General features: G+C 51.2%; 2 protein-coding genes and 1 long non-coding RNA gene across 4 annotated transcripts in view; 1 reads left to right on the top strand and 2 right to left on the bottom strand.

The window, feature by feature from the left end:
* The window catches only part of SPOUT1 (SPOUT domain containing methyltransferase 1), a 9,327-nt gene extending 5,279 nt beyond the window's left edge, over positions 1-4,048 (bottom strand). The window contains exons 1-4 of the mRNA XM_017745630.1: positions 4,042-4,048; positions 3,344-3,420; positions 3,102-3,110; positions 1,797-1,813 (exon numbers count right to left, since the gene is read on the bottom strand). Of these exons, the coding sequence (XP_017601119.1) occupies positions 1,797-1,813; positions 3,102-3,110; positions 3,344-3,350 (33 nt within the window). The 5' untranslated portion in view covers positions 3,351-3,420; positions 4,042-4,048. The remainder of the gene's footprint in view (positions 1-1,796; positions 1,814-3,101; positions 3,111-3,343; positions 3,421-4,041) is intronic.
* Positions 523-11,364, bottom strand: KYAT1 (kynurenine aminotransferase 1). Of its 2 annotated transcripts, none has more exons than XM_008642245.2 (14): positions 10,631-11,364; positions 8,957-9,078; positions 6,667-6,725; positions 5,565-5,715; positions 5,123-5,272; positions 4,724-4,810; positions 4,486-4,614; positions 4,042-4,162; positions 3,344-3,420; positions 3,021-3,110; positions 2,505-2,691; positions 2,235-2,311; positions 1,970-2,056; positions 523-1,551 (listed from the first exon to the last, which is right to left on the bottom strand). In XM_008642245.2, the coding sequence occupies exons 2-14, from the start codon at positions 9,038-9,040 to the stop codon at positions 1,483-1,485; spliced, it is 1,368 nt and encodes a 455-aa protein (XP_008640467.1). In that variant the 5' UTR covers positions 9,041-9,078; positions 10,631-11,364; the 3' UTR covers positions 523-1,482. The 2 variants fall into 2 exon arrangements, with proteins under 2 accessions (XP_008640467.1, XP_017601118.1); XM_017745629.1 differs by lacking the exon at positions 10,631-11,364 and adding an exon at positions 10,395-10,613.
* On the top strand, positions 9,085-12,321 carry LOC108449491. Its single transcript, XR_001865653.1, has 2 exons — positions 9,085-9,452; positions 11,361-12,321. It is a non-coding gene; the product is annotated as an uncharacterized LOC108449491 (long non-coding RNA).
* The last annotated feature ends 167 nt before the right edge of the window (positions 12,322-12,488 follow it).

Below are 12,488 nucleotides of genomic sequence, written 5' to 3'. Positions count from 1 at the left end.
CTCCGGTCGCTCTGTGCTCGGTTCTCTGCGCTCCGGTCGCTCTGTGCTCTGTGCTCGGTGCTGTGTACTCCGGTCGCTCTGTGCTCGGTTCTCTGCGCTCCGCGCTCCGGTCGCTCCGCCCTCCGGTCGCTCTGTGCTCGGTGCTCGGCGCTCCGGTCGCTCGGCTCTCTCTCCGTTCCGGCAATTGCGAGTCTCGCCGTGTTTGGCACACATATATCGGTGCAAAAGGGCTTTCAGCAGCGCCCTCACCCACCCAGACTGTGCAAGCAGGTGAGGTGGGACACCAGGGAAGGCAGGTGAGGGTTTGCCTCCTTCCCTCTCTCCCTCCTTCCTGCTGGCAAATGCAGCTCTGCCTCCAAGGGGATTGGTAGCGCCAGATGAAGCCCAATGTGGAAAACCTGCAGAGGTCTCCCCACCAGCCTGAGACAAGCAGCCACTGCCTCAGGATCCAGCACAGGTGAGGCAGCTCTCAAGGAGAGCTCCATCAGTCCTGCAGTCATTACAGAGACAGTTACTCTTCCATGATTGCAGTAAATCCACTTTAATAATTTAACTGCTACAAATACTCATCACAGTCTGTTGCATTGACTCCCACATGGTTGATGATGGTGGTTTACACTCTTATCCAGCCTGAAATCGACACTGATGCAAGAATTACCTCTTCAACACCGCTCATGTTACCCCACCAGCCCAGTGGATGGGAGGTTCTGGTGGTCACCCACAGCAGGAGCAGCCAAGGCTACCGTCCCTGTCCTCCCCTGCCACTGTGTGCACTTGTCAAAGGCCTGAAGGTTTTGCTCTGCAGCCGGGACAATGCTGCCAAGCCCTGAAAAAGTCCCAAGAGTAATTTGGAAGGTTTGACAATAGCCAGGCTACTGGTGAAAGCCTGTTTTGTGGGGGGAAACCAATTGTGTGGTCATCTTCCCCAGAGATGCACAGAAAAAAATAGTGGGAAAATAGTTTATGATGGGAAATGTCATTTCACTGGGTTTATTATAGTTAGGATCATAGAGTCACCTTACTGATGGCTGGTGATACTGTCCAGTCCTGTGGGAATGTGAGTGCCAGTGGAAATGCTGCCCTGAGTGGGGATGTGGAGCAAGACAAGCCATACTAACCCTCCAGCACAGCCTTAAAGGTAGGTCCTGAAACACCTTTTCAGAATTTGGTGGTGAGACAGACCCCCGGAGCCATCCTTACCTTGTGTGTTGCTGGACACATCCCAGAACTGATTAGCAGAGTCTTTACATGTAAGAAATGTCAAATACTGTCAGTGCACACAAAGTCTCACTTCTTGCAATCATTTCACATTGACTGATAGTGTCCCCCTGGCCCTGGGCCTGGAAAAACTTAACCATTTGTCTGACAGAAAATGTTGTTGAAAGCACAGAAGTAAGAACATATCAAAGTTTGTGGACAAGTGAAGAAGAGCAGTCAGGGCAGATGAGGACCAAGGAGAGTCTGGTTCTCTCTCCAGTGTATTCAGGAGCTGGTTTTCTCCTGCTTCCATTTTTGCAATATGTCATTTGCTGCCTTCAGTGTAGCTTCCTCCTAAAAAATACCACAGGTTTGGTCAGTGGGTCTCAGCCAAATCCCATTTCCCTTTACTGCAGCCATTGTTGGTACAAAAGTCCTGTTCTCATTCCTGAGCATTGCAGGTTCAGTGTGAGACAGGCACAGCCATCTGTGGGACAGGCACAGCCACTGGGCAGCTAAAGGGACACCTAGAAAGTCCCTGCCTTGGCCAAGAAATGTAGGATGCTGATAGGACAAAGTTTAGGGTGGCCCTGGCACACCTGCTGCTCCAGCTCAGCTCATGTGTCTGCAGGAGAGGTTGCTCCAGCTGCAATGCCATGATTGGGCTCCAATACCCAAAGCATCCTGCATTTCTTCTTGGCATTTCTCTCATTAAACCAGCCCTGATTATTACTCCCAACCTTGCCTTCCTTTGTGCTGCCATGTATCTCACCTTTGCAAAGCAGAACCGGATGAAATTGGTGTAGTTGTTCTTGTGGGCTTCGCTGTAGAAAGCGGAGAGCGGGATGGCAGCAAGTCCCTGCGAAGAGGAAGCATGTAGAGCAGAGGTTTCTGCTCTGGGGCTGGCCTGCAGCCTGCTGTGTCCCAGTGTGGCTGAACCCCACACCCCCCAACCATGAGCTTGGGTGGGCACAGCCAGCACAGTGGGTACAAACCCACCCAGGGCAAAGGCAGCAGGAAGAGCCAGACCCATTTACCTTGTTCTTGACCATCCACTTTGCAAATCTGTAGTCGTAGGGCTCATCTGAGTTGGGGACTTCGGGGACATCAGATTCTGGAGGGGAAGCGCAGCAGGACAGAGGCTGGGGCAGCTGCCAGGTGCCTTAGCTGAGTCCCAAACCCACATCCTTGCAGCTTGGATGGACAACATGCAGTCCATCCCTGCTTTGATGATGATTTATGCAGGTTCCTGTCCCTGCCAGTAGTACCACACCCAGCCCACCTGGGCAGGACTGCAGGTGACTCACTGAACTGGGAGATGTCTGCCACCAGGAAGTAGGTGCCCTCAGGGATGATGGGTTTCATCCCCACACCATCCAGGCTCTGGACCAGCCAGTCTCTCTTCTGCTGCAGCTCCTTGGGCAGCTGGACAAAGTAGCTCTCTGGTTTTCCATAGAGCATGAGCTCCCTCTGGAAACCCTGAGCCACAGCCTCCTGTAAGGAGAGAGGAGCCAGTGCCCAGTAGGAAGATGGTCAGGGGTTTCTTGGGAACTGAAGTTCCTGCAATTCACAGAGCTCTCTGCCTCCAGCCCCTCCAAACTGCCCCTTAGATTTGTCAATGCAAGATAAGGAATATACCCCAGGCAGGCTGGACACTGCCCTTTCTCCCTGATATGGGGCAACTGTAGACAGAGAGGAAGGAGCCTCTCCAGGGAAAATCACTTGTGTGTGCCTTTCAGGTCAGCTGTGAGCAAGAGGACCATCTCTTACCCCTGCTCTGGGGGTTTGGGAATTGCAGGGCCAGGTGCAGGGAGCTGCCTTACCTGAGCAATTGTGGCACAGTGGTACACTGAGTTCTGGTGCACAGTACGGAGGTGCTGCAGCAGCCTGTTGGGTCCCACAACCCAGCCCACCTGTGGCCAGGAGAGGAGGAGGAAGGTGGTGAGTCTCTGGGTACCTGCTCAGGCTCCCCTTTCTTTGCCTGTGCTGGTTTCATTGTATTTTCCAGACAGAACTTCTATAAAGCACCTTTGGTACTTTCAGACCCTGAGGCTCAAAGCTGAGCATGGCCACCGTGTCCCTGGTGCTGTGCTATGGCAAAGGGGCAGGGATGGGGACAGAACGAGGTGCCACATGGGGTATTCACCTTCCATCCAGTGGCACTGAAGGTCTTCCCAGCACTCCCGATGATCACCGTGCGGTCCCACATCCCTTGTAAGCTGGCTGGCAATGAAGGGAGAGAAATCCCAATGGCAGAGCTCAGCATGCTCCTTTCTGGGCTGCATTAATGGCACGTGGGAGCTCTCTGCCCACTATAATCCATGGTGATCTCTTGTGTTCACAGCACATCTTTCACCTGGATGAGCCTCAAAGCACATCCCAAGCAGGCAGCCAGGTTTCTCAAGAGGATCTTCTTTTAATTAAACATTTTCACAGGCATGTACTCAGCCCCAGGGGCTCCCGCAGATGCCAAGCACCATCACCCTGCATCAAGGTGATGGCATGTTACTGCAACTGGAAGAACAGGCTAAAATCGTGTTGAAATGTATTTCCTGAAACTATAGACACTCAGAAAACTGTGGCTTTACAAAGCATGGGAAAACCATCAGTTTCGCTGGAGCCAAGGGGCTTTTTGTTCTAGATCTCCTCTCTGACTGCTCTGAAGTCAGGGCTTCTGTTTAGGACCTGGTTTGGAGGTTGAGATTGAAGCACAACAAAACACTTCCAGCGGGGATTCATGCCTAGTACAGCTGTGCATGCAGGCAGCCCCTGGGATTTCCAGCGGGTGCCAGTGAAATCCCCATTCCCGGCCCCGAGCAGCCCCCAGCCCGGCCCTGCCTGTACCGATGCGGATGTGCTGCTTCCCATCGTAGACCAGCCACTCGTACACCTCGTCACTGATGCACAGCACGTCGTGCTTCACACACAGCTCTGCAATCAGCCCCAGCTCCCCACGGCTGAACACCTGCAGCAGGCACAGAGTGCAGCACAGATACAGCATGGGCATTTCTGAGCCCCTGCCTGTCCCTGCTTGTCCCTGAAGGTTGTGTGTCCTCCTGGCACCATCTCCCATGCCAGGGTGGGCAGGAGCTGGCTGCAGTGGTCTAAGAGGGCAAAAGCACTGCTGGCACAAAAGGCTTAAAAACACCAGGCAACTGAGCACAGCGTGTGGTGCCCCCACAACACCCACTTCCCTCGTGTGCAAGGAAAGTTGAGTCACTGCTGCACTGCAAATGTGGCTGCAGCACCCCAGCAGCTTCCAGGGCCCAGCATGGCCAGCGGTGTTACCTTGCCCAGAGGGTTGTTGGGTGAGTTCAGGACGATGGCTTTTGTCCGTTCACTGAATTTAGAAGCCAGTTCAGCTGGGTCCAGCTGCCAGTCTGCACTAGACATCAATTTTCCATCTTTTGGAGGATTCTAGAGAGAACACAGGGGAATCTTGATTTGCTTTGCTACCTCTGCACTTTCCTTACCACTCACCTCCTTGCTGACTGTGCTGTGACTCTTCCCTTCTCCACCCACTCACCGGTCTCAAAGGCACAAACACAGGTGTCCCACCAGCCATTTTCACCATTGGCTCATAGCAGTCGAAGAAGGGCTCAATGATTATCACCTGGAAGAAAGGGACATGTCAGCATCCTCCTGGTCCTGCTCAGACCTTCCCTGAGGAGTGCAGAGAGCAATGGGAGGGACAGGACATTTTAATCCCTTAATTACTGTAATGGAGAACCTGCATTGCCTGTGGGGAGTGTCAGGAAGGATACCACCACTCAGGACAAAGGGTCCTTTTGCTTTATGCAGAAATGAAGCAGTGCTCTGCAGCAGATTTCTTCCTTTGGAAGCTCAAGTACTGCAGAATGGGGATAAAACTGGTTTTGCTTTGGAAAAGGACAATGAAAACCAGCCTGCTTAAATCTTGGCTTACCTCATCACCTTCATCCACTAAAGCCTGGAAGCAGCAGAACAGGGCCTGGTATGCCCCCACAGTCACCATCACATTGGTCATAGGATCCACGTCTCGTCCAAGCAGCTTCTCGAAAAACTGGGCTAGGACCTTCACCAGAGGTGGGTGGCCCTGTGGGGTGAGAGGAGGGTGGGAACTGAGTTGCAGAAGACTCCTAAACCAAGGACAAACCCCTGGAAGGGGGCTGGGAAGCCAAGAGCCCTGTGAGACATCTTCCAGCCCAGCTGCTTCAAACATCCCAGTAAAGCAGGGAGTTACAGCCCTGGGAACAGTGGGCATGGGTCGAGGCTGGATGTGTTTTGCCTCATGTTTTTTCTATTTATTGCTGCCTGATGAGCTCTGAAGCAGTCAGGGCTGATGGATGTGAGGGGGTAGTGCTGGGGAGGGAGATCTGTCCACGCACAAAGGCACGGGTGTACTGGTGCAGCATGTGGTTCCCCCCGCTGAGGGCTCTCATGAATGCCTCTGTCAGAAAGTCTGGTGCAGGGAAGTCGGGGAAGCCCTGGCCCAGGTTCACCTTGGAGTAGGTAGCAGCCAGTTTTACAAACTCCACCCTGGAGAGAAGGGAAAGAAAAGCACTTTCAGAGGGTCTGGGCAGTGTGCTGGCACTGGGTCTGCTCGCAGCATCCCTTTGGAAGGGAGTGGGGTTGGTGTCCCTCCTGCAGAGCCATCCTGCTGCTCACAGGCAGGCAGGACCAAGCACAGGTCATTTCAGACCTGTTGCAATTAAACCAAGGGTGATGAACTATTGCACTGGGGGAATGGTTTTAATTTATTCTCCCAGGAAACAGCTCCTGTGGTCAGTGTGTAGTCACAGCTGAAAGCCTGTGGTGTTTCTGATCACACTGGACTGAGCAGAAGGGGACTTGGAGGTTTTCAAGTTCATACCAGCTCTGCAAAATTTAGCAACTAGACACTGTGAAGGTCTCTGCAGAGGGCAAGGTGGGCTGAACTCCCTGCTCATCTCAAACCTAACAAGAGGAAGCTCACTGGCAGTTTGTAGCTTGAACCCAGGCACAGCACGGAACTTGGGGAAAGACCATTTAAATCTCTTCTTCCAACATGCAACTTTCCCAATGCCACATTGTGTCTGGCAGGATGGGAATGGCATTTGCAGCAGCCCTTCACCTGCCTCTCTGCTTGCAGTGCCTCAGGGTGAGCCTGGAGCAGGTGCCAGGCTGCAGCCAGTGTGCAGCAAACACTTGGCTCAGATTTGGGTGCCACTGGGATCATTTGGGTGGATGAGTCAGAGGGAGGGTGATGCTTCTGCCTGCCTGGTATTGCAAAATACCTGATACAGCATAAAGTGAGAGCAGCAGGTACAGAACTGACTCAGGGTAAAGTCTTCCAGGACAAACTTGCTCTGTTGTGCTTCCTGAACATACACAAAGCAGTCAAGGGAAACTTCTGCTCTGTGCTGTGTGGCTGCTGTGGTTTCAATCTGATTTTAGGATCCCTAAAACCACATCTACCACCTGGGTAAACCAGATATTCTTTTAACTCACCAGATATTTTTATCTATTCCCTCCAGCCTCCGAGCTTGCACTGGCCTGGACATTTTTGCCTGCAGAGAGAAAGAAAGCGAGTTTGAAGCTTTTACTCATGAGGCCACAAAGGGGCTGTGGCCTCCCTAGGGAAGTTTTTCCCAACAGAAGGTGTGCCTTTCACTATTGTTTCATGGGCTGTTCTTGACTGACCTTAGAGCAGTAATGCTGTTGCAGTGGTTTCTGCTTTCACTTACAAGTTTCAACAAGAATTGGGAAAAGAGATGAACAAAAGAAGCTTTTGTACACTCACTAGGGAGGTGGCAATGCCTTAAACCTGTTGGGATTAGTCATGGGGTCAAGGTGAGCCAGGCTGTAACACCCAGGCCAAGGACCCCAGACCGTAGGCTTTTACCTGCCATAACCTCTCCATCTTCATGGGAAGGACCTTTTTACTCTACAAGCCATGAAATGGCCCCTTCTCCTAGAAGAACAAACTATTTTATTCCATGCTGCTCTATGAAATAGCAGAAGTAGATACTCTTCTGTCCCAATGAAGCGCTTGGTGAGGGGGCTTGCTCTAGATGCTATAAAATGTGCAGGGTTTTGTATTTCAAGTTCATGTCAAACCCAAGAAGTAACTAGGTACAGGCAAGAGAGAGACCAGCCCAGAGGTCAGTGTGATGTACAGAGACACTGAGGTACCATGCCGTGAGTGGTTTGCAATTTCCATGTATATCATGGCTCAGAGGAGTGCAAAGAAAGACAGTAGGAAACATTGAATGCAAAACCCTCCTTCCAGATGGATAAGCATAGTGGGAGAAAGTTAGATATGCTTGATGGGGAATTCATCATGAAGATGATGGAAAGTGGCAGAGGCAGAGTTTAATAACTCAGCAGTGCAGGAAAAAGGTACCCAGACAGGGAAGGGGCTGGAAACTGGAGACAAATGATGCTCAGTGCACCATGAAGAGCCAGCGTGGGGGCATGAGGAGGGCAGCCCTAAAGCAATGAGTCAAGAAAACCATTGTCACCACAGCAAATAAAATACATTTGAACTGAAACAAGGAAGGCATATGAAAGCAGCTGAGGTGAGATGGAGAGCTGGGGTGTGAGGGGGTCTGTGCTCTGCTGTGCCAGGATGGTGGGGGGGGATACCAGGTAAGCCTCCTCCCAACACTCAGCTGCAGCAGGAACTCCCCACTTGCCTGCTCCCCTCTGCTGTTCCCACAGCACCGCACCTGAATTTGGGTAGTGCCCCAAGGATATTTTGTGCTGAGGTCCTTAGATTTTATACAGCTTCAGGCCTTACCGGGGATCTTTGCAAACACCCTGTTGAGGAGCCAGAGCCCTGTGCTTCAGAGGGCACCAGGTGGGCTCTGGTCCACCGTGGTGCCAGGCAGGCAGCCAAGGGCAAGCAGAAGTCACTGGCTCCAGGGCAGCCTCTCTCCTCTCCCTCAGCCCAGCTTTGCTCTTTTTGCACAAGCTCATGGCTGTTACAGTCACAAGACCTGGTGCCTGAGCTGATTTGGGTGGGAGCAGAAGGATTTGTGGCTTGGGAAATAAAAGATAGCTGGAGGTGAAATATTAACAGCTCCAGTGCTGTTCTTGCAAGATGAGGCTGCTGCAGGCCACAGGCCAGAGAATTTAACAGAGGAACAAGTGTCATGGGGATTGGTGGGAAGAAGGTGCCTCAAGCCTTTAAATTCCCAGTTCTGAGGAAAGGCCTTGTCTGCTTCAGGAACAGAAATAACAAATATTTTCTTTTTCTGATGTCCCCTCCATCCCATCGTATCCTCAGCCTGCGTGTGATGCTGCCATGGAGAGCAACACAGGCTCAGGACCATGTAGACCTCAAATCTGTTTCAGCCTGTTCTGGTCCCCAGACAGAAGGATGTGTTTCTCCAGGTGCAGTTTGCCTGGCAGCCACACAGGAGAGCTGAATGCCAATGCAGAAGACTTGGCATCCATGATCTTCCACCACTGACTCCGGTGTCTGTGCGTGACTGCCTTGCTCTGCATGTGGGGATCTCTGAGTGGGATGCTGATATTTTCCAAGTACTTTACAAGCCAAGAGGCTATAGTAGAGACCATCAGATGAAGCAACCCCACAAACAAGGAGCCTTCTCCTCTATGAAGGATATCCCCTTGCTTATGAGGATCCTTTAAACACGCTCCCTGGAAATAAGCAGGCACAGAGGAAGTTGCACCAAAGTGGCTTTTCCTGACGTGCTCTGTCTGCTCTTGCTGCCAAGGTGAGTGGCCCTGGGCAGGCTGCCAGCCAGGAACAGTCCCACTGGGCATTCCATACCTCTCTGGAGCACGATCTATGTCCAACGCTGCTGTTTCTCTCCAGCAAGAAGTGACACAGGGATGGTCCTGCTCTCCTGAGCATGCCACGACTCCTGCTGTCTCACTCCTATAGGCACAGACCTGCAATTCCCCGGAGACAAAGGAGAGGGCTGAGACAACCCTTGAGGGCTCAAGGGTTAAAGAAAACGTGTACCTGGGATGGGGCAGGTCCAGACCCAAAGTGGAGGTTGTTCTGCCACAGAGAGGAAAAGGCAAAATAAGCTGCTTTGTGTGTTGTCACTGCAATGTCCAGCAGTGCTCGGGCTGTACTTTGTGCCCATGACACACAGAATCAGGATCACAAGGGCAACCATGACTTCTGCCTCCTCTCTCCCAATCCACGCTTCCCCCACTTTCCTCTGCCCCGAGGAGAGTGGTATGGACACCAGCAAGAGGGCATCCTCTGGGAATGCGGTACTCAGCATCAGCTCCCCATCCAGTGTCATTGATCCCAGGTAAGTCTTGCCTCTACCCTTCCTCCCTTGCAGCACCTTTACCTTCCTGGCCCATACGGAGAATCTCTGGCCTCTCAGCTGCTGCAGCTCTGATTTAGTCACAAGTTTTATTCCAATTAACAGGATGTCACCTTCTATCTCTAAAGTGATTTTGGTGATTATCTTTCCTTCAAGGCCCCAAACAAATTAATTTCTGTGCCTAAAATGCAGCCTCTTCCTTCGCCTCAGGTTTCTTCAACTATTCTAATGTTTAAGCATCACTTAAACATTCAGTATTTAAGCTAAAATAAGTGACTCTTTTGTTAGGTACTTGAGATAAAAGCAATGAGGCTGGAGGATGCATGGACCTTTATTATGACCAGCCATGAATTAATTTATCCATGTGCCAAAAAAATTAATTAAAACAGGTTTGAAGCTGACCAGCCCACAGATAAGCTCTCAGTACTCCTGAGGGCACTGTCCACGCTTACATGCAGGATGTGAGTCCCCAGTGTCTGCATTTTTTGTTATTTCTAAAATAAGTGCAAAGCAGCTGCCAGCTGAGACCAGTGGGGTTTTACATCTTTTGGCCAAGTGGGAAAAAATAGCACAACGTATGGAAAAATAGGAAGCCAGAGCATCATATTGCTCATGACTGTGAAATCTCCACCTTGTGCTCGCATGACACTGAGATGTGGGGGGACATTGCTTTGAGATGCAAAGCAAAGGAGTCCTGGAATGAGGGGACCTACCCTGCAGGGGACAGAATCAAAGTGTGGCAGTAAAAAAGGCTTTATCAGATAGCAGCAAACTACAAAGCTGTGTAAGAGCTCTGCACAGGGCTGGGGGCAGCACCAGGGAGCAGCCGACCGGGACACCGCTCACTCTGGAAGGGTGCACTGGACTGAGCAGAGGATTTTGGAGGTGACAGCCGGAAGGTCACCTCGGGGACCGGTCACTCACCGCCTCCAGCCCGCGGGTCGCAGCCGTCTCCTCCATGCCGGTGCTCCCCAAGCCCCCCACTTGGCAGCTCGGGGGTGCTCCCGGGAGGCTTTGGGGACACGGGTGTCCCTGGATGTGCCCCAGGAGGGGTGCAGGACCAGGGCGGGTGCAGGGCGAGAGCAGCAGCAGCGCCAGCAGGAGCTGACACTGGGGAAAAAGCAGCTGCCAGAGGGAGAGCGGGGACAAAACCAACTTACATCGAGCTGGGCCGCGCTGCTTTACGCTGCAAAGGCAGGCACAGCCGCCCAGGCTGCCCTGGCACGCATTCTGCTTTCTCTGCCCGAAAGGCTTCATCTGCGGCTGGGACTTCCTGGGAGGAGTCGCAGAGGCCGCAGGAAGGCAGGATTGGAGCTACAACGCTGGTGGGGAAAAGCGTACCGGGCAAGGCTCTGTGGGCTCCGGGGGCTTTGGCTGCCTGGGAAAGTACCCCAGCTTGTTGATCAGGTGGAAGCTCATGCTGGCATAACTATAGCGCCATAATTTTTGTGGTTTGGCTGTAAATACTTTAGCACGGCAAGGGCAGGGAATTTCCTTTTGAGTGAAGCCTTCGGTCGTTTTGAAAAATGAATTTTTAAGTCAAAATCCTCCCAAAAATTTAATCCTGCAGACTTAATACAATTAGAGAAGGGATGTGATAACTGTAAGGTCCATCAGAGGGTAAAGGCCTCCTGCCACGACACAACCTAAAGCAGATCCTGCAGCACTGCCCGACCCCTGGGCTGTGGGTGGGCAGGGATAGCAGATTTCAGTGCGGGGATGCCGGAGCTGAACTCCCCATCAGTGTTTGAGAGCTGACAGTAGCTGCAGTGAGGTGTTGAGAGAAAATCGCCCTCTCTTACTCTTCTTTCTGTGACAGGGCTTTACCTGCACCGATGAGTCAGGTCGTGTAGGTCTCCTGAGTGAGTAATTTCTGTCTCCCTTTCACAGCAGGAAAAAGTGAGCCATGGGGAAAGGAAGCGGATGCATCTGCTATACCAGAGATTCCCAATCCCAAACCGACATCCCTCAGGCATCCCTGAGGTGATTAAGCAGGAGGGAATGTCTGTGCAGGGAGAAGAAAACTCTGGTTTCTAAATTTTTTTTAAACTCAAACACTGAAACAAACAGATGGAAAGAAAACTTGGTTCTGTAAGAATGTTCACATCACATCCTGAGCCATTGAATGGCTCAGTGGCATTTTTTCCTGTGTTTTCTTTGCCCTGTCCTCCACCAGCCTTGTGCCTTCCCTGGTTGTTGCTTGCCCCTGAACTGAGCTCGTTTGATTAGATATATTAGCAAAAAGCCAGTTTGGCAGAAGAGTGGCCAATTTTCTGTCGGGTCCCTGAGTTGAACTGGCTCAAGGAAAAAGAGATGTGGGCAGGGAGGAGCAGGGAGAAAAAGGGATGGACATAAGCCCTCATCTTCTCTGTCAGGATTTATACTTTATACTGGTCCAACAGTATCATGAAACTTCACCTCAATGCCCTCTTGAAATTCAGCAGAAATTTCTGGCTGAGGTCAGTGATGTAAAGGACATATCTGACCTTGTACTTTTTACTGTAAAACTCAAGGAAAGTTACAATCCTCTTTTTCTTCAGGTCATTTTAATTTAATAAGTGCATCTGGACATGTACAATTCTTAATTAGCGTTGAGTTAAAAAAAAAAAAAAATAGCTGATAAGAGTCTACAGCACTGTGTCCTGGCACTGGGATCCCAGCTCCTCTGGTACAGGTCCTGTGCCTGTGCCTGCAGGAAGTTGCCAACACTTACAATATTCCTAGAAAGCCACAGACACACTTATTTTACTGTTACAGACATTACTGGTGTATACAAGTTAAAATTGGCTGCGCTTAACCACTCAGAACCGCTTCCTGTACACTAATAAAATTACAACGAATGTCTTTGAAACATGCTTTGTGAATTTAAAAAGAAATTATGCTGCCCAGTGTCTTCCATTGCGTCAGACAAGTAAAAAAAAAAAACAACCCAATGAATCACTTTTTTCAGGCACCACAAAGTTCCCAGCAGCTGAAGGCGCTCGGCTCCGGCTGCAGATGGGGCAGCCCCTTTAATCC

Source organism: Corvus brachyrhynchos, unplaced genomic scaffold, assembly GCF_000691975.1.
Source record: "Corvus brachyrhynchos isolate BGI_N302 unplaced genomic scaffold, ASM69197v1 scaffold59, whole genome shotgun sequence".
Taxonomy (NCBI): Eukaryota; Metazoa; Chordata; class Aves; order Passeriformes; family Corvidae; genus Corvus; species Corvus brachyrhynchos.
Note: the sequence above shows the minus strand (reverse complement) of the source record. Positions and strands in the feature narration are given on the sequence as shown.